Below are 25,042 nucleotides of genomic sequence, written 5' to 3'. Positions count from 1 at the left end.
CTTTTCAATTCGGCCTTCAGTGACATCATAATGGTAGCTTAAACTGGCCACAGTAGAAGTATTTACATTATAGAAGTAGGTAAACACTGCAAATTGGGTTTGTTTGTTCATTTCCAGAAAGCCAGTTCAACACTTTTCAGCACATATTGAGTTACACTTTGAAAAATACCATGTATATTTGTTTTAGGCACAAGTTTCTTGGATGTACTGAATTATTCTCCATTTTCAAATACAGGTAGATTGAATATATTTTCTTCCATCATTTCTGGACAACTCTGGATTATCATTATGAATATCCATGATTACTTTGGGCTATGATATTAAGCTTGAAAACTTCCTTGTATCCCTATTGAACATCTTTCAGCCTATTGTCAGGCCACTAACTGTCTCTTCTCTTCCAGTGGTTAGGTGGGTCTTTTTCCCACTATTTATCAGCTGCTCCTCTGGGCTATGAAGTTATAGTCATTGTACTAAATTCCTTAGAACTGTGAGTAAAGTAAGAGTAAACACTATCTCAGAGAAGGTATTTTCTATTATAAAAATGATTATTAACTGATGCACAAACTTTATTAGATCTATTTTTAGTGCTCATAGCTCATTTTTAAACCATTTCTTGGCTGGGAGTTAAGTTTGGAATAAGTGAGGTTTTAAGAAAATTAAGTTTAAACCAACCCATGTTGATGTGAAAGCTTGAAAATAAATACCTCATCACAGACAAAACTCTGGATTTTTAAGAAATGCAAGATGCTTACGAGAACACATAACATTGAAGAGATGTTGAAACAACTAAGTGTGCATAGTTCAAAGATGCTTTAATGACTCTATCACGGAATTCCAGTAAATCCACTGCATCATTAAGAACGTTACGAACCTAAACAAGAAAAAATGAAATACCAACAAACAACATTAAAATACATCAAAATTTTAACCAGGTAAATTAGTAAGATTTTGAAGCATAAAAAAATTCAGGAGCACCTGAGTAGTTTAAGCATCTGACTTGATTTCGGCTCAGGTAATGATCTTGTGGTTTAGGTCATGAGATGGAGCCCTGCATTTGGTTCTGTGCTGACAATGTGGAGCCTTTTGGGGATTCTCTCTCTCCCCCTCTCTCTACTCCTCCCTTCCTTGGGCATGCATGCATGCATGCACGCACACAGTCTCTCAAAATAAATAAATAAACGTTAAAAAATCAACCAACAAAAGAAATACACAGAAAATGTCCTAGAAATAAGTAGAAATAAGTATATTTCTAACCTGAAAGCCAATTTGAACGGTCTAGCAATGGAGAAATAAGGTGAAAAATGCTATAACATTGAGATATAGCTATATATATATATACATATATATATGTATATATATATATGTGTGTGTGTGTGTGTATATATATATATATATGCATAGGAGTTGGAAAGAGACTGTATGATTTCTGCCCCAAACAGAAAAATATCTTCTTAGGGCTAGGTTTTACTTTAAAATTTAAGTTCGAAAAAAAAGAGATACAATAATTTTAAAAAGTTAAAATGGAGTAGGAGGTATTAGTAAAGAAACCAACTGCACAGTCAAGCTGCACAGAGGGGCACAAGTATTTCCACATGTAAAAACACAGAGATAATGTATAAGAAATCTAAGCACCAACTAACAAAGATTTCACCTATAATAGTCAAACTGTTACAAAGTCAGTAACAGAACAAAGTTTGCAAGGATTTTAATACTTGGCAGTATCTGCTAACAACCTTGATATTAATGGGATAATCTGCAGCAAATGAAGAAAAATGTTGAGCAAGTTAAATTTATCTAATCTTTTGTCAATACCAGAATGGGGAAGACACTGTAGCAAGAGGTAAAAATAGAGAAAAAGAGATTAATTGTACCTATAAGTTAGCATTTCTTTAAATTCCCCTCAAAATATTATCATCTTTCTAAATATAATATGACAATTACAGTATTAATGAAGAATGAATGGGTATGGAAAAAAAGAAAGATAAAGTCAAACTTCTTTTAACTGCTTCCTTAAAGCACTTCTACCTATAAGGCATATTGTGTTTTTATTATCTGCTCAACTCCCATACTCACCAAACTAGTAAAACTGCTATAACCATGATGGAGATAGCAACATTACATATACATATATTCCTTGACCCAGAAATCTTACTTTTAGAATTCTATCACAAAGATAAATAAGCAAAATTATGAAATAACACACACACACACACACACACACACACACACACAGCTATTACTACATACAGCACTAGTAGTAATAGCAAAAGACTGAAGGGGCCCAAATGTCTGTCAATAGGGGTAGATTGAATAAACTATGGTATATTCACAGAGTGGAATACTATACAGCTCCAAAAAAGAAATAAGATTTATGGAATGATCTCCAGGATATGGTGTAAGGTGAAAAATGCAAGATAAAAAATAATGTGTATAGTATAATACTTTTTATCTAATAAAGGGAAGGATATGAAGATATATGGATTTGTTTATGTTAAAAAACACAAAATGAGGGGCACCTGGGTGGTTCAGTCCATTAAGTGTCTGACTCTTAATTGTGGCTCAGCTTATGATATCAGAGTTGTGGGATTGAGCCCCTGCCTAAGATTCTCTCTCCCTCTGCCCTTCTTCCCTGCCCACATGTACCTGCACTCTCTCTAAAATAGAAAAAAAAAAAGAAAAAAGAAAAATAAAACAAAAAACAAAGCAAGAAATCTAAAACAGTATTTAGTAACATATTATTAGAATAATATTGATGCTATTTTAAACTATATTTTGGGATATAGTTATACACACACACACACACCCACACACACACACACAGTACCACTAATGTCTTTAGAAACCAAAATTTTCTTACAAAAGAGCTATAAGTAAGAAATTAAGAGTAAAACTCTATAATCTTAAATTTGAATTTGAAACTTCAGTATACACTCATGATGTATTTTTATCTGTCAAAAACAAATACACTTTGGGGCTCCTGGATGGTTCAGTTGGAAGAGCACGCAACTATTGATGCCAGGGTTTGAGCCCCATGCTGAATGTAGAGATTACTAAACAAACAAACAAACAAGCAAACAAACAAAACAAACACATTTTATCTAGAAGTAATTATCAAACCAGCAGCAAGGAGCACACCCAGCACACACCAGGATTATGGTCTCTAGATAACATTTCCCTCCCAAAAGGAGCAAGTCCTTCTTGTAAAAATTGTTGATTCCAAGTCTGGGACAGGAAATATATGAGAAGCCTATAATATCTTATCAGAAATACAAGCAAGTTATTGAAGTCATCTCAAAAGAACATAGGAGCCAATTGGTCAAAGATGGGACCATTTGAGCATTAAATAGAATAATGACTGCAACAGATTGAAACACAACAAAAATGTTAAAATCTGCAAGTTTATAATGATAACATCAACAAACAATAACAATAGCAAGATACAACAACAATAATAACAATAACAAGATTCGTTGGGAAATCAACTCATTATCTGAAGAATGGTAAAAACAGAAAATACTTCAGAACTGTCTCAACTCAGGGTAACCAAACGGTTGAAAAGGCAAATGTCTTATGGGAGAACTTTACTAACAAATGCGGAAGGAATGATAGAATTACAAGACTATCATTTTGCAAATCCCAATGAAACATAGTTTTAGACCAGTATTATCAATGGCTACTAAAAATATTAAAGTAAAAGCCCAATGGGCTTTTCAGGCTTTTTCTTCATGTTAGATGAATCAGACTCACAACACCTGGAGACACTGATTCATCCTAACATCACTAAAAGAGAGATAAATAGACATGTGTGTCTCTTGATGTGATGCAATAGGAAGTCCACAGCATTACTTACAAAGTGTTCTTTATACTTATCAAGGTTCTCAATCTAATAACCAGTCTACAAATACTGGGCCTAGATGAACATGTTAAATGGAATCATCCCATAGAGATGCAAACAGGTAAATGTGAAAGTTTTAGCAAAACAAACCACCTGGTTTCTTAAACAAACAGATAAGAACGAGGAGAAATTGCTTCAGATTTAAACAGACTGAAGAGACAAATTAGCTAAATGCAATGTGGAACTTTGTTTCCTGATGTAAACAAACCAACCATCTAAATATATATTTAGAAAATAATTGGAGAAGTGGGACCTATTATCACAGAAAGATATATTTAGGAAACAACTGGAGAAATGTGAAATGCTACCATGGTTATGTTAAAATAAATTTTCATCTTTTAGAAACTTTTTGAAAGTCTTAATAAAAAAGAGTAATGCTAGACTAATGGTAAAAAGAAAAAAGACACTGATATGTTTGCTTCACTCTTGAATGAGTGGGGGAAATGACTGCAAAATGAAGAGTAGTCTGATGGTAGGTGCTTTAAAGGAGCTGGGGTTGTCTTGGGAGGAAGAAATTATTGTGGTCTGAAATCAGCAATGACGGATAAGGAAGACTCTCACCTAATCTCCAAACCCAGTAATACATGGCAGAAAGAAGAAAAGCACTTTTACTTGAAAAGGCTGTTGAAGTAACACCAGTCTCAGGAATCAGCCAGTTTTTACTTGGAACAAAAATGTGAAGAGTGCTTTCAATGAAAAGGCTGGGTTGTGTCTGCAAAGCCACAGATGTGTGCTGCAGGTTGCATACTGCTCAACTACAGGGCTCTAGAATAGGTCCCCTAGAACTAAGCAGACCATGACTGTAGGTGGTGACTCTGTGACTCTCCCTAAGTCCAAGGCTTTTTTAGGTCTTTCACAAAGGGGAGACTACAACCACCTTACAGATCCCCATGTTCTAATTTTAAAGAGACCTAGATCAGCCCACTTGTCTCACATCAAGTACTTTTAGTTCCACTAGCCAGCAGAGCCACTCTGCTGAGTGAGAGCCACTCACTGCCTTTGCCTCCCTGCTTCTGGACCAGGAGTCAAGCACATTGGAGACGTCACACTCTCCATTTTTGTTCCATCTCTGGACCTAAGAGATGTTTCCCTTGTTTTTGAGTCCAGATGAGTCTTTTTAAAAATTACCTTTAAATATTATATTAAATTGACATATATTATTGATCTCTGTGGAGCCATAGGTATGTCTCTTTTTCCAAGTGTGAACTTATGACACCATCATAAACCTAGACTCCCAGAGACCTTTTTAAAGGTCGAAAATACCAACCTCTCCTAGAAACATTTTAAAGCTAATGGAAGAATATGAAAGTGTTTTTTTTTAATGTTTATTTATTTTGAGAGACAGAGAAAGACATGGCATGAGTGGGGGAGGGGCAGAGAGCGAGGGAGACACAAAATGCGAAGCAGCCTCCAGGCTCTGAGCTGTCAGCACAGAGCCTGACGCAGGGCTCAAACTCAGGAGCTGTGAGATCATGACTTGAGCTGAAGTCGGACGCTCAGCCAACTGAGCCACCCAGGTGCCCCCCACTTTTTTTTTAAGTAGGTTTTACAACCAGTGTGGAGCTCAATGTAGGGCTTGAACTCGTAACCCTGAGATCAAAACTTAGACAGTTAACCAACTGAGCCACACAGGTACCCTGAAATGAACGTTTTTAAAGGAAGTTATATGTTAGTTTCTTTATAGCAATATGATACTCAGTGAAAAAAACTGGCTGTTAATACAAGTTTAGGAAAATTCAATATTTAATAATACAATTGTATAGGCCTCTGCCATTATTCAACTTACAAACAGATTTCTTAAAATTCATGTTTGCCTAAAGCTTCACATGGGGGAACTCCCTTTTTTGTGAATCTGGAACACTAGAACTTAAACAGGAATAAAACATCCCAGTTATAATAACAAAACTAAAGACATTCTGATAATTGCGGTTATAATTTCAAAACTATGGTAATCCCACATCAGAAAGGTCCTGTGCTGAATTTTAAAATGCACCCGTTTACTCTGTTCAATTCAGGGAAGCTCCAGGATTAACCTCTTAATACTTGTGTCACCCAATACTTCTACCTGACCACAATATTTAGACTCCTCAGATTGACATAAATCTAAAAATTCTGTTTCCACATTTGTAAAATACTCATTTAATCCTATACATAGATATAATCATAGTCATAGTTACCATTTATTATTGTTTTACATACATCAACTCATTTAATCCTCAAAATCACTCTATTGTTAACTCTTACCTTTACAAAAGATAAGGTAAAATCAAATAATCTTGAATTATAGCAACTATTAGGAGCCAAAGCTGTGCCCCATGCTAAACTGCGTGTCAGCAGAGAGAGAAAAGTAAAGTTGAAACTTGAGAAATGCTTCATCTCCACCTGTACCTTCTCCCTTCTAGGTACTTCCTCCTAACGGAGACATCAACTATCTCTTTCAGAAAGAATCATCCATTAAGATTAAGCCTGAAGGCAAGGGGAAGAGGAAGAAAACTCCTCACTCTAGGTTATTGTACACAGAAAAGTTGAGGTCCAAGGAGACAGGTAAAGCAATGAAGCATTGCCGGTAGTAACTGCCAGGTCAAGGTCTACATGTAACAATTAGGACTCAACATAATCTCTGATTTCTCAATTAATGAAACACAAATCAACCAACAGTCCACTAAGCTTCTAAGGAAATTGTAAAACGCTAAACCAGGCAAACAAAAAATGTGATTGTTCAGTCCCTGTGACAATCTGTGACCCCATCTTACAATAAAACTAAAGGGTGAATAAAATGTATAGTCCTCAGAAAGGGAATTCTCCCAAGCAGGAGATCTTCCCAGAAGAGCATACCAGAGTTGCTAAATTAACCAAGCAACTAATTCTACTGCAAAGAAAAAGAGTTCTCAGTATATTCCTGGCCAGCTGGATTTTAGCTATGAACCTGGTAATCATGGTGTGTTGTTTTCTCTCTCCTCTTTTCCAAACTGTTTTCATTGCAGCTGTTCTGTTTTCCCTTCATTAGTGTAAGTTAGGAATATGGGGAGAGGGAGGAGAATAATTAAAACTCACATTTATTTATAGTTTTCTAGACCAGAGATTTAGAACTGAACGGAGTAAGTAGATGAGTCTAAATTATCTTCTTTTAGGGAGGGATGGGTTTGTTTTCAATTGCATACAGAATAGCTGCATTAGTTAGTAGTGCATTTCTGAATTATATGTATATGAATAAGTGTAAGTATATCTGGTAGGTAGCGGGTAAGGTGGTGGTCAGTGATCTCTACCTATTGTTATTCACATCAGTGTAGAAGTCTCTCTACTTGTGTATGGATAGGATCTAGGAGCTTGCTTCTAGTGAACAGAATATGGTAAAAGTGATGAGATGCTACTTCTGAGTTCAGGTTATAAAAAACTGTGACTTATGGGGTGCCTAGATGGCTTAGTCAGTTGAGCATCCAACTCTTGGTTTCGGCTCAGGTCATGATCTCACAGTTTCGTGGGTTCAAGCCCTGCATTGGGCTCTGTGCTGGCTCAGAGCCTGCTTGGGATTCTCTCTTTCCCTTTCTCTGCCCCTCCCCCACTCAAATTGTCTCTGTTTCTCTCAAATAAATAAAAACTTAAAAAACAAAACTGTGACTTACATCTTGCTCACACTTGCTCTGGCCCTTCTCACTTGCTTGTTCTGATAAAGCAAATGGCCAAGTTGTAAGCTGCCCTTTGGAGACGCTACATACAAGGAACTGTAGGTGGCCTCCAGTCAACAGTCTAGAAGAAACTGAGTCTCTCAGTTCAACAGATCATGATAAACAGAATCCTGCCAATAACCATGTCAATGAGCTTAGAAGCAAATCCCCCCCCCCCCAAGTTGAGCCTTCAGATGTGACTAAAGCCCTGGCAAACACTTTGATTGTAGCCTAGTGAGAGACTCTAAGCCAGAAAACCTAGCAAAGCCATGCCTGGATTCCTGACCCACAGAAACCGAGAAATAACAAATGTTGCTGTTTTAAGCCACTATGTTTTAGAGTGATTTATTATGCAACAATACATAACTAGTACAGTAGGGTTGCTAAACAGCCGAAGGATAAGCCATAGCAGATAAATGTTGGTTTTTGTCTTCCCAGAATCAAATGCTCTTTTCTGGTAAATATGCCTTGGTTTCCCTCTGGGGAACCATTCTCTCCATTATTCTCAGTAACCAAGAAGTTTAGATGGGGTTGATTCATCCTCCCCTCCATCTCCCAACTAAATACTCTAGACCTAGACTTGACACATGGGACCCAAGGCTGAGATTTCTGTTGAAATTACTGGAAGGAGAAAAAGCACTCTTCTTGATGGATCTTAAGTTTATAGAAATATCAAGGTCACCAAAGAGGGAGAGGTTTTGTAAAAAAAAAAAAAAAAAAAAAAAAAAAAGCCAATACAGAGAAAAAGAAAGTCAAGGAAGAAAAAAATGATGAAATCTTGTTATTTAAGCCTTTGAATTCAGTAATTCCTCAAGTCAGTCCATTTCTTGACTTCACATAAAGAAATAAGCTTCTTTCTTCATTGCTTACCTTAAATCAATTTGAGATGAATTTATGGGGGAAAAAAGAGATTTTCAACTAGGAGGTTCCATGAAAAGGGGAACCAAATTTGTTCTCATCACAATTATATTTCCCATTGCCTAGTCCAATGCCTGGCAAGTAGGGATCACTCAATAAATATCTAGTGAATGAGTGTATGAAAGTATTTTAAGAAAAACCACTGAATAGGCCCAATTTAGCAAAAATGCAATACAAATGTTTTATAATCACTGAGAAAGTAAAAACAATAAAAACAGTGTTCTAGTTCTAAAATTTTGAAAGATTATTTACAAACATTATTGTAAGTACAAAAACAATTTGGATTAGATAAGTCATTTAAACACCTCCACTGCTCATTTTATCTCATGTAAAAATCCTCTAATCTCTAGGATGACTCCTTTTTATTATGGGAGAAGAACTCCTCTTTCTAGATATATTCTCATCTTGGGGCATTTTTGAAATTAAGGCTAGAATTTATTTTAGCAATACTATTAGCTAATAGCCCCCCATGCACTATATGGATAAAATAATTATGTCCCCAAATCAATTGATTAGAACTCACAAGGCATCTTTTGTCATATACACAACACTGTAAATAATGCTTTAGTTCCCAGGTTAATTAACAGAAATACCTACTTATATATAACATCACCTAGATCCAATAACTAATTTACAGGAAATACAGAAGATAGAGGAGTATGTCAAACCACACCATAGGGACACAATCAATAAAGTCCAGACTGTGGTAAACTCTGCTGGACAAACAATTTGGTTCCTTCAGCAAATAAACTGCAGGGGTAAAACCAGAGATGGAAGGGGAACCTATATATTAGGAAACTTAAAAGACATGTCAACCAATTGCAACATGTAAACCATTTTGGATCCTGATTTCAAAACAAACTTTTAAAAATGTGACACGTGGGAAACAGCTGAAAATTTGAACACTTCCTGCATATTTGATAATATTAAGGAATTATTTTTAAGGTATAATAATGGTATTGTGGTTATGTTAAAAGAGTCCTTCTCTTAGCTGTATATTGAAAATTTCACAGATAAAATATGATATCTGAATTGGCTTCAAAATAATTGGGGAAGGAGGAAAGTAGATATGGACAATGCCTGGGGCAAGCTTGGTCATGGGTTGGTTGTTAGGGCTGGGTGATGAGTACACAGTGATTCATCACACTATTCTGTCTGCTTCTGCATATGTATTAAATTCTCCATAAAAGGGGAACCTGGGTGGCTCAATTGGTTAAGCATCCGATTTCACCTCAGGTCATGATCTCCTGATTTGTGAATAAAGCCCCATGTCAGGCTCTGTACTGACAACTCAGAGAGAGCCTGGAGCCTGTTTCAGATTCTGTGTTTTCCTCTCTCTGTCTGCCCTTCCCGCTCACTCTCTGTCTCTGTCTCTCTGTCTCTGTCTCTCTCTCTCAAATACAAACATTAAAAAAAAAATACTCCATAATAAAATGTTTAAAATTTAAAAACTAAGTAAACAGAACAAAGAAAAACTATAACATACCTAATTATTACAAATCTAGTGACCATATTATCCAAATAAAAAAAAATCTGGATACTTAGGCTAAAGAATATTTGAGTAGACCTAGAAATTATGATACATGCTTCCAAATAATTATAATAGTCTGAATTCTGAATATGAAGACAGAGGCAATTGATACAATAGGAGGAAGAAGAGTTAGAAGGTACAGTTCTCCTTTCTCTGGCAGAGGGTTTGCCATTGGTACATTGTCTCTGGCCTCTTCCTTGTATCTTTTGTCAACTAACTTTTAAAATATTTGTTGACCAGGCACCTGGGTGGCGCAGTTGGTTGAACATCTGACTCCTGCTTTTGGCTCAGGTCATGATCCCGGAGTCGTGTGGTCAAGCCCCCTGTCGGGCTCTGCACTGAGCATGGAGCCTGCTTAAGATTCTCTCATTCTGGGGCTCCTGGGTGGCTCTGTCAGTTAAGCATCTGACTTTGGCTCAGGTCACGATCTTGCAGTTCATGGGTTCAAGCCCTGCGTGGGGCTTTGTGCTGACAGCTCAGAGCATGGGGCCTGCTTCAGATTCTGTGTCTCCCTCTCTTTCTGTCCCTCGCCCACTCTCACTCTGTCTCTCTCTCAAAAATAAATAAACATTAAAAAAAAAAGATTCTCTCATTCTCCCTCTGCCCCTCTTGCCCACTTACACTCTCTCTCTCTAAAATAAATAAATTAAAAATTTTTTAAATTATTTGTTGAGCATTTATTATATGCAAGACACTGGGCTTGAGTGAAATAACAGTATTGTACACTTAAGAAGCTTATAGTGCATAGATAACCCCCCTACTGGAGTTCTCTGACCTGAACAACATTTCCCTCAACTTTCTACTGCTACATCCCAACCTTCCTGTCCTTTAAAAAATTTTTTTGTTTAATCTTTATTTATTTTTGAAAGAGAGTTTGAGTGGGGGAAGGGCAGAGAGAGAAGACACAGGCTCCAGGCTCCAGGCTCCAGGCTCTGAGCCATCAGCATAGAGCCAGACATGGTAATCAAACCTACAAACCGTGAGACCATGACCTAAGCTGAAGTTGGACACTCATCCAACTGAGCCACCTAGGTGCCCCCCAACCTTCCCATCTTATTTCACTCCAAAAGTACCTGTTTTTCACTTCCTACCTCCCAACAAGAATTTCCCACTGTTTTCCTACTTTGGCTAGCCTTAGGTAATTCTTAAAAGGAAAAAAAAAATTTGTAAACAGGTTAAATAAGCTTATACAATTATAAATTAATAAAATAATGTAACCCTGACAGTGACTAGCAGGCTAGGCCTGCCATGGGGTCAGGTCCAGGAGTTAAATCTAACTTGTTGCAGCTTCTTCCCTCCTTCCAGAACTGAATCCACATAGTCCCTAAATGCTTCAAGTTTCACCATCCCTGCCTCAACCCCATAACCACAGTAGCTGTGGGTACTCAAGTTCTGTATCAGTGAAAGGTTCTTATATTATGTCATGAAAAAGTCACCAATGGCATTGGTGAAATATATTTAATATGACTGAATTTTTATAAACTTGGTTTAAATACAATTAGTGAAGATAACTCCATATTCTGTATAGTGAGCTAATGTGAAAAGAGGCAGGTTTAATCAACCATGAAACATAATCATACCTGCATGGTCCTTCGTTTAGTTAATGTTACTTGAAAATTTTTCCACTCCCAACGCTGCTCCACCACATGTGCAAAAACAACATGCCCATTTCCACAGGCTCCAGCGATCTGAGTGCCATCAATTGACCACGCGATGTTAAATATACTGCCGGTGTTGGGCTTTTCCAAAGCATATGACCACTGGGGAAGAAAGAATGAGAGTAAAATCAATTCACTGGGAAAAAAAAATTTAAAGGAGTTTTAAATTGAGCATACATTTTAAGATAATTTTTTAAAAGAATGTGGTTTATCCTAGAATTGAGAAATTTTTTTCTTGATAGATACAGATGTAATTTTTAAAGTACACTGTAGAATAATATGATAAAAGTGTATAAAATCTCTCAAGAACTGCAAAACACTCACACTGTTTCCATTCACATCACTACTTTTAAGTAATAATGCTGAATTGGTAAATAAAAAGTCTGTAGGAAAAAAAAAGACACCTTACTGTTCTTAAGGACCTCTATAGTCCTCACACTGAAAAGCTGATTATAATAGATCAATAATTTTTTTTTATGAAATTTATTGACAAATTGGTTTCCATACAACACCCAGTGCTCATCCCAAAAGGTGCCCTCCTCAGTACCCATCACCCACCCTCTCCTCCCTCCCACCCCCCATCAACCCTCAGTTTGTTCTCAGTTTTTAACAGTCTCTTATGCTTTGGCTCTCTCCCATTCTAACCTCTTTTTTTTTTTTCTTCCCCTCCCCCATGGGTTCCTGTTAAGTTTCTCAGGATCCACATAAGAGTGAAAACATATGGTATCTGTCTTTCTCTGTATGGCTTATTTCACTTAGCATCACACTCTCCAGTTCCATCCACGTTGCTACAAAAGGCCATATTTCATTTTTTCTCATTGCCACGTAATATTCCATTGTGTATATAAACCACAATTTCTTTATCCATTCATCAGTTGATGGACATTTAGGCTCTTTCCATAATTTGGCTATTGTTGAGAGTGCTGCTATGAACATTGGGGTACAAGTGGCCCTATGCATCAGTACTCCTGTATCCCTTGGATAAATTCCTAGCAGTGCTATTGCTGGGTCATAGGGTAGGTCTATTTTTAATTTTCTGAGGAACCTCCACACTGCTTTCCAGAGCGGCTGCACCAATTTGCATTCCCACCAACAGTGCAAGAGGGTTCCCGTTTCTCCACATCCTCTCCAGCATCTATAGTCTCCTGATTTGTTCATTTTGGCCACTCTGACTGGCGTGAGGTGATACCTGAGTGTGGTTTTGATTTGTATTTCCCTGATAAGGAGCGACGCTGAACATCTTTTCATGTGCCTGTTGGCCATCCGGATGTCTTCTTTAGAGAAGTGTCTATTCATGTTTTCTGCCCATTTCTTCACTGGGTTATTTGTTTTTCAGGTGTGGAGTTTGGTGAGCTCTTTATAGATTTGGGATACTAGCCCTTTGTCCAATATGTCATTTGCGAATATCTTTTCCCATTCCGTTGGTTGCCTTTTAGTTTTGTTGGTTGTTTCCTTTGCTGTGCAGAAGCTTTTTATCTTCATAAGGTCCCAGTAATTCACTTTTGCTTTTAATTCCCTTGCCTTTGGGGATGTGTCGAGTAAGAGATTGCTACGGCTGAGGTCAGAGAGGTCTTTTCCTGCTTTCTCCTCTAAGGTTTTGATGGTTTCCTGTCTCACATTTAGGTCCTTTATCCATTTTGAGTTTATTTTTGTGAATGGTGTGAGAAAGTGGTCTAGTTTCAACCTTCTGCATGTTGCTGTCCAGTTCTCCCAGCACCATTTGTTAAAGAGGCTGTCTTTTTTCCATTGGATGTTCTTTCCTGCTTTGTCAAAGATGAGTTGGCCATACAGATCAATAATTTTATGTCACTAAAAATTGAAACTGAAGACACAATATAACTAAGACATCTCTGACACACATTTTAAATCATGAAAGAATAGGTTAATGGACCTTTTTTTTCTTGTTTTTTCTTTCATAATGTAGTAATATAACCTCTTCTAGAATCTACTTATCTCTCTGAGAAAGTTATCTAAAGGTATCAAGAAGCATCATCTAAGACAAAGGAGACTTATGTGTGTGTGTGTGTATATGTGTGTGTGTGTGAATAAGACAGTCAGAAAAAGCCTTTTAAAAGATGGCATAACATGCATTTTCTTTCATTTTTCAGATGCAAAATATGTATTTGCTAGAAGGATGATTTATTTATTTGACTAAATTTGCATACATTCCCTTTCCATTCTTCCAACCTTACAGCTTAAAGTCAAATTGAGTCTTGATTTTTTTGTTGTTGATATTTTGGTTGTTCTTGAGTGCATATTTATTTTGCTGTACATTATTGTTGCTTCAAATATATTCATTGTTAGCTACGGGTTCAATGACAAAAAATGTGGAGAAAATGGAAAAAATATAGAAAAATATTCATTAATTCATAGTACTATCAAAAAAGATTTTAAATTCTCAATAAAGTTCATACATACAATAAAAATGCTGAATGACTCTTACTACTCACTGACACTTTTTTCAACTGTCCTTCAAACCTCTACCTATTGCTTAAGTAAAAGGCCCTATAAGAAAGTTATCGAGGAGGAGATAATGAACAAACTTTCCCTTCAGCAGCAGCATAAAAATGTTAAAAACCTCCTTTTCTGAAATTAAGAAGAGTAAGTTCAACAAAGGAAAATATACAATAGTTGAAGTCATCTTTTTAAAAATAAGTGAAGACAATATCAACAATACAAACAATCTACTTCTGGCAATAAAAAAAATTCATTTATGTTTGACAAACAGAATTATGACATACTGCATGACTACTATTTTACATAAAAATTATGTGGTTGGTATAGACAAATGAAACTCAATTTATTAATGTGTAATAATAGATTGGACTAGGCTTATGGCACATCTATCATTCTAAATTTATTCTCATGGTGTAGATGCAAGAGAGATCTTATTTTATTTTTTAAAAATGTGTATTTATTTATTTTTGACAGAGAGAGAGAGACAGCACAAGTGGGACAGGGTCAGAGGGAGAGAGAGAGAGAGAGACAATCCCACGCAAGCTGCTCACTGTGAGCACAGAGCTCGGAGTGAGGCTTAAACTCACAAACCATGAGATCATGACCTGAGCTGAAATCAAGAGTTGGATGCTTAACTGACTGAGCCAACCAGATGCCCCAGAGATCTTATTTTAAATTGTATTTTAAAACCATAGATTCATATTTTAAAACTATTTACTTTAAAGTATGATTTTAAACTACCAAAAGAACCAAATCAGCCAGAAAGAAACATTTTACTAAAATTAAACATAACAAAATGTATCTAAGAACTCCTAGAGGCCTGATCCTAGCTAAGAGGAGAAAAGGGAAAGGGATGTTTAGATAATACTTTCATCACCCTATATTCCTCTGATGTCTTTCATACTCCAGGTACAACAAATATAAAATCTGCACAACAGGGACTTCCACTCTCACCACTGTTGTTTAACATATTGTTGGAAGTCCTGGCCACAACAATCAGACAACAAAATGAAATAAAAGGCATCCAAATTGGCAAAGAAGAAGTCAAACTTTCACTTTTTGCAAATGACATGATACTCTACATGGAAAACTTGAAAGACTCCAACAAAAAACTGCTAGAACTGATACCTGAATTCAGCAAAATTGCAGGATATAAAATTAATGTACAGCAATCAGTTGCATTTCCCTACACCAATAACGAAGCAACAGAAAAATTGATAATTGCACCAAGAACCATAAATAATTTATAATTATTATTATTTATTATATTTATAAATAATAATTATTATATTATTATTAAATTATAAACCATTTATAATTGCACCAAGAACCACAAAATACCTAGGAATAAAACTAACTAAAGAGATAAAACATCTATATGCTGAAAACTATAGAACGCTTATCAAAGAAACTGAAGAAGACACAAAGAAATGGAAAAAACATTCCATGCTCATGGATTGGAAGAATAAATATTGTTAAAACGTTAATACTAACAAAGGAATCTACACATTCAATGAAACCCCTATCAAAATAGCACCAGCATTCTTCACAGAGCTAGAACAAACATATAATCATAAAATTTGTATGGAACCACAAAAGACCCAGAATAGCCAAAGAAATGTTGAAAAAGAAAACCAAAGCTGGAGGCATCACAATCCCAGACTTTAGCCTATACTACAAAGCTGTAATCATCAAGACACTGTGATATTGGCACAAAAACAGACAAATTGACCGGTGGAATAGAATAGAGAACCCAGAAATGGACCCACAAATATATGGCCAACTAATCTTTGACAAAGCAGGAAAGAGTATCCAATGGAAAAAAGACAGTCTCTTCAGCAAATGTGCTGGGAGAACTGGACAGCAACATGCAGAAGAATGAAACTGGACCACTTTCTTACATCATACACAAAAAAAATTCAAAATGGATGAAGGACCTAAATGTGAGATAGGAAACCATCAAAATTCTAGAGGTGAACACAGGCAACAATCTCTTTAACCTCAGCTACAGCAACTTCTTACTTGACATATCTCTGAAGGCAAGGGAAATAAAAGCAAAAATGAATTATTGGGACCTCATCAAGATAAAAAGCTTCTGCACAGCAAAGGAAATAATCAACAAAACTAAAAGGCAACCAATGGAATGGGAGAATATATTTGCAAATGACATATCTGATGAAGGATTAGTATCTAAAATCTATAAAGAACTTACCAAACTCAACACCCGAAAAATAATCCAGTGAAGAAACGGGCAGAAGACATGAATAGACACTTTTCCAAAGAACACTTCCAGATGGTTAACAGACACATCAAAAGATGCTCAACTTTGCTCATCATCAGGGAAATGTATGAATCAAAACCACACTGAGACCGGTCAGAGTGGCTAAAATTAACAACTCAGGAAACAACAGATGTTTGGCAAGGATGTGGAGAAAGGGGAACCGTCTTGCATTGGTGTTACAAATGCAAACTGGTACAGCCACTCTGGAAAACAGTATGGAGGTTCCTCAAAAAATTAAAAATGGAATTACCCTATGACCCAGTAATAGCACTACTAGGAATTTATCCAAAGGATACAGGAATGCTGATTCGCAGGGGCACATGTATCCCAATGTTTATAGCGGTGCTACCAACAATAGCCAAATTATGGAAAGAGCCCAAATGTCCATCAACTGATGAATGGATAATATAATACAATATACAACATATGTATTATTATATTGTATTATATAATATATATAATATATACATATATGTACATATATGTATTAATACAATATACATATATTATATGTACAATACATATTATATTGTATTATACTGTATTATATATTATATTATAGTATAATACAATACATATATTGTATTATATAATGTATATATAATATATACATATATATGTATACATATATGTATTATTAATACAATATATATACATACATATGTACATATATTAATACAACATACATATATAACATATACATAATATGTATATGTAATATATATGTATTATATAGTATGTAATAATGTGTATATAATATACACATATATGTATATATTATATATGTATTATGTATTATACATATACATGTATACATATACATACATGTATGTATACAATATATGTATATTGTATTACATGTATAATACATATTGTACATATAATGTACATATACATATACGTATAATGTACATATAATGTGCACATACACAAATGTACATATAATATTAATACAATATACATATATAATATATACATACATGTATGTATAATATATGTATTATTAATACAATATACATATATTGTATTATACGTATAATACATATTGTATTGTATTATAGTGTGTTATATTGTATGTATAATATATTACATATATTGTACTATATAATATATACATATATATGTACATATATGTATTATTAATACAACATACATACATATACACACACACACACAAAATGGAATACTACTTGGTGATAAAAAGAATGAAATCTTGCCATTTGCAACAATGTGGATGTAACTGGAGGGTATTATGCTAAGTGAAATAAGTCAGTCAGAGAAAGACATCATACGTTTTCACTCATATGTGGAATTTGAGAAACTTAACAGAAGGCCATCAGGGAAGGGAAGGAAAAATAAGTTACAAACAGAGAGAGGCAAACCATAAGAGACTCTTAAATACAGAGAACAGATTGAGGGTTGATGGGGGTGGGAGGTTTGGGAGGTGGGGAAAATGAGTGATAGACATTGAGGAGGGCACTTGTTGGGATGAGCACTGGGTGTTGTATGTAACTAATGAATCACAGGAATCTACTCCTGAAGCCAAGACCACATTATATATTAGCTAACTTGACAAGAAAGTATTAAAAAAAAACCAAAACCCTATGACCAAATGTTTATAGTGACATTATTTATAACAGCCAAAAACCTGAAAGATGCAAATGCCCATAAAATGATGAATGGAAAAACAAAATGTTATATTCATATAATGTTTAGCAGTATTATTTGGCAATAAAGAGGAATGAAATAGGGCGCCTAGCTGGCTGAGTGACTCTTGATCTCGGGATTGTGAGTTCAAGCCCCGAATTGGCATAGAGCGTACTTCAAAAAAAGAAAAGTAAAGAAAAGAAAAGAAAAGAAAAGAAAAAAGAAAAATGAAAAATGAAAAGAGGCACCTGGGTGGCTCAGTTGGTTAAGTGTCCAATTCTTGAGTTTGGCTCAGGTCATGATCTCTCAGTCCTGGAATTGAGCCCGGCACTGGGTGTGGAGCCTGCTTGAGATTCTCTCCCCCTTTCCCTCTGCCCCTCCCCTGCTCAGGCACATGCACGTGATCTCCCTCTCAAAAAAGGAATGAAGCAATAAAACATGCTGCAACATGGATGAACCTTGAAAACATTATGCTAAGTGAAAGAAGCCAGTCACAAAAGGCCACATACTATATTATTCCATTTAGATGAAATAGCCACAAGAGAAAATAAAAGAAGATTAGTGGTTGCCATGAGACATGGGGAGGGGATTGGAGTGACTGCTAATGGGTATGGGTTTCTTTTTGTGGTGATGAAAATGTTCTGAAATTCTGAAATCAGTCAGTTGCACAGCTCTGCACTAAAAATGACTGAATTCTACATTTTAAAAGGGTGAACTTTATAATATGTGAAATATATCTCAATAAAATTGTCATTTAAAAAGAAGAAAATAGGTTTATGAACAAAAGAATGTAAAAAAGAAATTTTAAACCTCTTTGTAGTGTTGGTATGGCTATTCTGAGCATTTTCACTAGTGTTTTTAAATAACTAGGATTTTTGGCTAGGTGAAAGCAGATACTGAAGTAAGACTGGTGAGGGTAAATAAAATCCTATAGTTTCTGGATTTGAACTGGAAGTATCAGTTTGAGTTTGTGAAAAAAAAATTCCTAGCTCTGTCCACTAAAAAGGGCTAGAAAAGCAATGATCAACTTAGTAACAGTGAGCACCCCTAACACTTTAGGGTTTTCTCTCAATATCATTTTCCATGTTTCCACAAAATAAACCTGGGCACACTAAAGAAAAAGCTGATAGGAGATGTGGGTCAGAAAAAATAAAGTATGAATTTGGAACATTTTGTCATACTTAGAAAACAAGGGAAGTGATAAAAGCCTACAAGATTCTGACAAAAAAAAAAAGGCTGGCTAAAATTGGGCTAATTTGAGCATTATATTTATTGGAATACACCAATTATGTTAAAATTAGTGAGTTTATGACCTTAACAATAACATTTATTGGTTGTATTTGGAGACTACAAGACTACAAGGCTACTGGTGTAATGAATCCCCATTTACCCATTACCCAGTTTCCAGCAGTTACCAACTAATGGCTCATTCTTAGCTCATCTGTACCACCACCTACTTCTCCATGGCCTAGATTATTTTGAGCAAGTCCCTGACAGCATATCATTTCATCACTAAATATTTTAGTATATTTAGTGATGAACACAAAGACTTTTTTTAACTTAACCTCAACAACATTAAACAATAATTAACAATAATTACCCAGTCACTGTTCAAATTTATATTTTTGGAAACTAATAGTTAAAGAGAAATAATCAGGAATTTATTCTGCCTTTGTTATATGAACTACACCCCAGGGTAACCAACAGTCAAGGAGATGTTTCTTTTGTAGAACTACTGCAGTTAGATGAAGAAATAAGAATTAGAATATTACCATTTTATGAGGTACCTGGGTGGCTCAGTCAGTTAAGGGTCCAACTTTGGCTCAGGTCATGATCTCACGGTTAGTGAGTTCAAGCCCTGGGTCGGGTTCTGTGCTGACAGCCCAGAGCCTGGAGCCTGCTTTGGATTCTGTCTCCCTCTCTCTCTGCCCCACCCAACTCCTTCTCTCTGTCTCTGTCTCTCTCTCTCTCTCAAAAATAAATAAACATCAAAAAAAAGAATATTACCAATTTGCAGTTGTAAGTGAATTAGTAGATCTAGACAATGATCATCATTTGCTAATAACATAAGAGAGACAATCAGACATTAAATGCTTCCTGCTGGAAGTATACAATATCACCTATGAAGTTCTTACTTTTTTTTCTTAGTTTTTTTACTTATTTTTTTCTTGCCAAAAAAATCAAACCTGATTCTGATCAGGACTCTAGATCTAACTACCAATTTACAGGAAATAAAGGAAACAGAGCAACATGTTAGATGACACCATGAGACTGCAGATGGCAAAATCTAGACTGTGGGAAAATATAGGATATGACCAGTTTCTTCAACTACAGAAAATTACAAGGGGAAAAAATGTGGAAGGGGAACTTACAGATCAGCCAATCACAATGATTGTATCTTATTTGCATCTTAATTTCAACAAACTGAAAAAAAAATTGGAAAAATTTGAACAGTGACTGGATATTTGCTAATATTAAGGAATTATTGTTAATTGTTTTTAGGTTTAATAATGGTATTGAGTTTAGGTTAAAAGTCTTTGTGTTCTTAGTGATATATACTGAAATATTTAGTGATGAAATGATATGCTCTTAGGGATTTACGCAAAATAATCCTGGCCATGGAGAAATAGGTGGTAGTACAGATAAGAATTAGTCATTAGTTGATAACTGCTAGAAACTGGGTGATGGAGGTTCATTATATAGTCATTCTCAAAAAGTGATCACTGGGCCAGAAGCTTAAGCACCATCTGGGAACTTATTGAAAATGCAAATTTTTTGGCCCTACCTTATATCTACTGTATCAGAGAGACTGGAGTGGGGCTCAGCAATCTATTTTAACCATAACTCTAGGTAATTCTAATGCACACTAAAGTTTGAAAACCAGTGCTTTATGTTATTTTCCTACTGTATTATCTGAAAGTCTAATAATAAAAGTGAATGAGGAAATAATAATTCACTAATAATAAAAATGAAATGAGGAAAAAATGAAGTTGATGAATGTGTAACAGGGAAAAACTTAGCATGTCTCACTCCATATTGCTTCTCCTTCTCTTGCTACTGTGACCTATAGCTTAGAACATTCTGCTTAGCCCCGCACTTAGGCGTTTTACAGCTAAGGTTTGCAGAAACTACTTTTTACCCAAAATCTACCACACCCAAGTAGATAAGGAAGTACATAACAGAAATGACTTGTGGTGTTTAAGATTTACAGAAACACGATGACCGGATTCCTGTACGCAAAGATCAACTAAGAACAAAGAAGTTACGTGACCTTTCTCAGATGTCTACTGGTGTCAGTCACCTTTTAACTTCACCCCCCTTTCAACTTCTCCTCTTCCTAACATAAAAGCAACTCAAATCTTATGCTCTGGGGAGATGGCTCTTTGGGACAATAGTCCACCATCTCCTTGATTTTCTGACGTTCCAAACAGAGCCATTCTCCTTGCCCCAATATCTAGCCTCTCAATTTATTGGCCTGTTGTGTGGTGAGCAGAACAAGCTTGGACTTGGTAACAAATATAAGAAACCAAGTTTACAATGTAACTACGAGAAGCTGGATTAGTAGCTAAGGCACAGGTCATGTAATTTTTCTCAAGAGTTGGCAGATGAATTGGCAGAGAATGAACAGTGAGCCAGTTGCTAATGATAGTCTTAAACGAAATCACAGATTTTGCTTTTCTTATAGAACAGTGACTGTATGTTAAAATCATATAGAGAATATTAAAAAATAGACCCAGATTCCATCCCAAGAATTTCTGGATTTAATTAGTTGGAGTCCTGGGTTTTGGTATCTTTTATAAAAGCATCCCAGATGATTCTAATGTGCAAACAGAATTAAGAACCAGTGTTGTAACTTTTCAGTGTTTAAGAATCTCTGGAAGAGGGGTGCTTGGGTGGCTCAGTCCGTTGAGCAGACGACTCTTGATTTCAGCTCAGGTCATGATCTCAAGGTCGTGAGATCGACCCCCATGTCAAGCTCTGGGCTGAGCGTGGAGCCTGATTGAGATTCTCTCTCTCCCTCTCTCTCTGCCCTTCCCCCACATGCTTGTACTCTCTGTCTCTCAAAAAAGAAAGAAGAAAGAAAGAAAGAAAGAAAGAAAGAAAGAAAGAAAGAAAGAAAGAGAGAGAGAGAGAGAGAGAGAAAGAAAGAAAGAAAGAAAGAAAGAAAGAAAGAAAGAAAGAAAGAAAAGAGAAAAAGAAAAGGAAAGAAAAGAAAAAAGAAAAGGAAAGAAAAGTAAAAGAAAAAGAATGTCCAGAAGAGCTCAGTAAATTTCCTGGCCCTCATATCCCAGAGGGTCAGGTTCAAGAGGATGGGGTGGGGTGGGGCCCATTAATTTCATCCTACAAGCAGGCAATATAGATGCTGCCAGCCTGAGTATATCCTAACGTAAGGAATAGTTTGGTTAAAGAGAGAGATAAGTGTTAAGTGAGAGGGATATTTAAAAATTCATCTTCAGGGTTCTTATTAGTATCACTAAATTACACCTAAGGAGGTTCCCTCATTTCTTTCTAGAGGTTGAAACACAAATGTGAATCTAATATTCCATGGCGTATTTGGGGAAAAGAAGAGACTTAGAGTGTTAAAAGTCTCTTCAGGGGTGCCTGGGTGGCTCAGTCGGTTGAGCGTCCGACTTTCAGCTCAGGTCATGATCTCACAGTCGTGAGTTCGAGCCCCGCATCGGGCTCTGTGCTGACAGCTCAGAACCTGGAGCCTGCTTCAGATTCTGTGTCTCCTTCTCTCTCTGCCCCTCCCCCGCTCATGCACTGTCTCTCTTGCTCTCTCTCTGTCAAAAATAAATAAACATTAAAAAAAATTTTTTAAGTCTCTTTAAAGCACAAATGATAAATAGATCTTTTTGACTTATCAATAATTGTTAAATTATTATTTATGGACAAATTATTATGTATGTACATGTGGACATATATATTATATATGGACAAAATAACCTTATCATCCAACCCTCCCTCCCAAATTTCTTAACTATTAAAGACCCAAGTTCTGATGATTTGCTTGTATTTTTTTTTTGTTACTAGAGTCATCAAAAAAAAAATCACGTCTTAATTTTATTATTTTTATTTTTTTAGTTTTATTTTTTTAAATAAATCACTTCTTAATTTTAATAAAGGCATAAAAATTTTTCAAACACTTTTTTTTTTTTAGTTTTTTATTTCTTTATTTTGAGAGAGAGCAAGAGCTCAAGTGGGACTGGGGACAGAGAGACATAGAGAGAATCCCAAGCAGGTTCCACACAATCAGCACAGAGCCTGAGATGGGGCTCAGACTCATGAATTAGGAGATCATGACCTGAGCCAAAACCAAGATCCAGATGCTTAACTGACTGAGCCATCCTAGTGGCCCTGAAAACATAAAAATTTAATGTAACTTAAGTATCATGATATATATTCTTTGAAGTTTGTTTTTAGGGATAAGTTGCATGTTGCAGATTTTATTTTACTTATTTATTAATATTTATTTAATAATTTATTGTCAAGTCAGCTAACATACAGTGAGTGTATACAGTGTAGTCTTCACTTTGGGAGTAGATTCTCATGATTCATCACTTACATACAATACCCAGTGCTCATCCCAACAAGTGCCCTCCTCAGTGCCCGTCACCCATTTTCCCTGCCTCCCAACTCCCCATCCCCATCAACTCTCAGTTTGTTCTCTGTATTTAAGAGTCTCTTATGGTTTGCCTCCCTCTGTGTTTAACTTATTCTTCCTTCCCTTCCCCTATGGTCTCCTGTTAAGTTTCTCAAATTCCACATGAGTGAAAACATATGATATCTATCTTTCTCTGACTTATTTCACTTAGCACAATACCCTCCAATTCCATCCATGTTGTTGCAAATGGCAAGATTTCATTCTTTTTCATCACCAAGTAGTATTCCATTGTATGTATATGTATATATGTGTGTGTATATATATATATATACATATATATATATATGTATATATATATATATATATATATACATATATATATATATGTATATATATATACCACATATCTTCTTTATCAGTTGATGGACATTGGGCTCTTTCCATAATTTGGTTATTGTTGATAGTGCTGCTATAAACATTGGGGTACACGTGCCCCTACAAATCAGCACTCCTGTATCCTCTGGATAAATTCCTAGTAGTGATATTGCTGGGTTGTAGGATAATTTTATTTTTAAATTATTTGGGGGTGCCTGGGTTGCTCGGTTAAGAGTCCAACTTCAGCTCAGGTCATGATCTCGCAGTTCGTGAGTTCGAGCCCCGCATCGGCTCTGGGCTGACAGCTAGGAGCCTGGAACCTGCTTTGAATTCTATGTCTCCCTCTCTCTACTCCTTGCCCACTCACACTCTGTCTCTCTCTCTCTCTCAAAAATAAAACATTAAAAATTTTTAAAAAATATTTTGAGGAACCTCCATACTGTTTTCCAGAGTGGCCGAACCAGTTTGCATTCCCAACAACAGTGCAAGAGGGTTTCCCTTTCTCCACAGCCTCACTAACATCTGTTGTTTCCTGAGTTGTTAATTTTAGCCACTCTGACCGGTGTGAGGTGGTATCTCAGTGATTTGTATTTCCCTGATGATGAGCAAAGTTGAGCATCTTTTCATGTGTCTGTTAGCCACCTGGAAGTGTTCTTTGGAAAAGTGTCTATTCATATGTTCTGCCCGTTTCTTCACTAGATTATTTGCTTTTCGGGTGTTGAGTTTGGTAAGTTCTTTATAGATTTTAGATACTAACCCTTTATCAGATATGTCATTTGCAAATTATCTTCTCCCATTCCATCGGTTGACTTTTAGTTTTGTTGATTATTTCCTTTGCTGTGCAGAAGCTTTTTATCTTGATGAGGTCCCAGTAATTCATTTTTGCTTTTATTTCCCTTGACTTCAGAGACATTTCAAGTAAGAGGTCAAAGAGGTTGTTGCCCTGAACATAGGTTTTTGTGTGGACATGTTTTCATTTCTCTTGGGTATATACCTAGGAGAATTGCTGT

The 25,042-nt window shown here is 35.9% G+C and overlaps 1 protein-coding gene across 3 annotated transcripts in view; it reads right to left on the bottom strand.

The window, feature by feature from the left end:
* IFT80 (intraflagellar transport 80) overlaps positions 1-25,042 on the bottom strand; it is a 139,292-nt gene that overhangs the window by 44,930 nt on the left and 69,320 nt on the right. For all 3 annotated transcript variants that reach the window (XM_043595012.1, XM_043595011.1, XM_043595013.1), the window contains 2 exons: positions 11,590-11,769; positions 753-871 (listed from right to left, as the gene is read on the bottom strand). In XM_043595012.1, coding sequence (XP_043450947.1) covers positions 753-871; positions 11,590-11,769 — 299 coding nt within the window. The remainder of the gene's footprint in view (positions 1-752; positions 872-11,589; positions 11,770-25,042) is intronic.

This window comes from Prionailurus bengalensis, chromosome C2 (genome assembly GCF_016509475.1).
Source record: "Prionailurus bengalensis isolate Pbe53 chromosome C2, Fcat_Pben_1.1_paternal_pri, whole genome shotgun sequence".
In the NCBI taxonomy this organism is placed as follows: domain Eukaryota; kingdom Metazoa; phylum Chordata; class Mammalia; order Carnivora; family Felidae; genus Prionailurus; species Prionailurus bengalensis.
The sequence above is the reverse complement of the archived record's forward strand: the minus strand, read 5'-3'. Positions and strand labels throughout refer to the sequence as shown.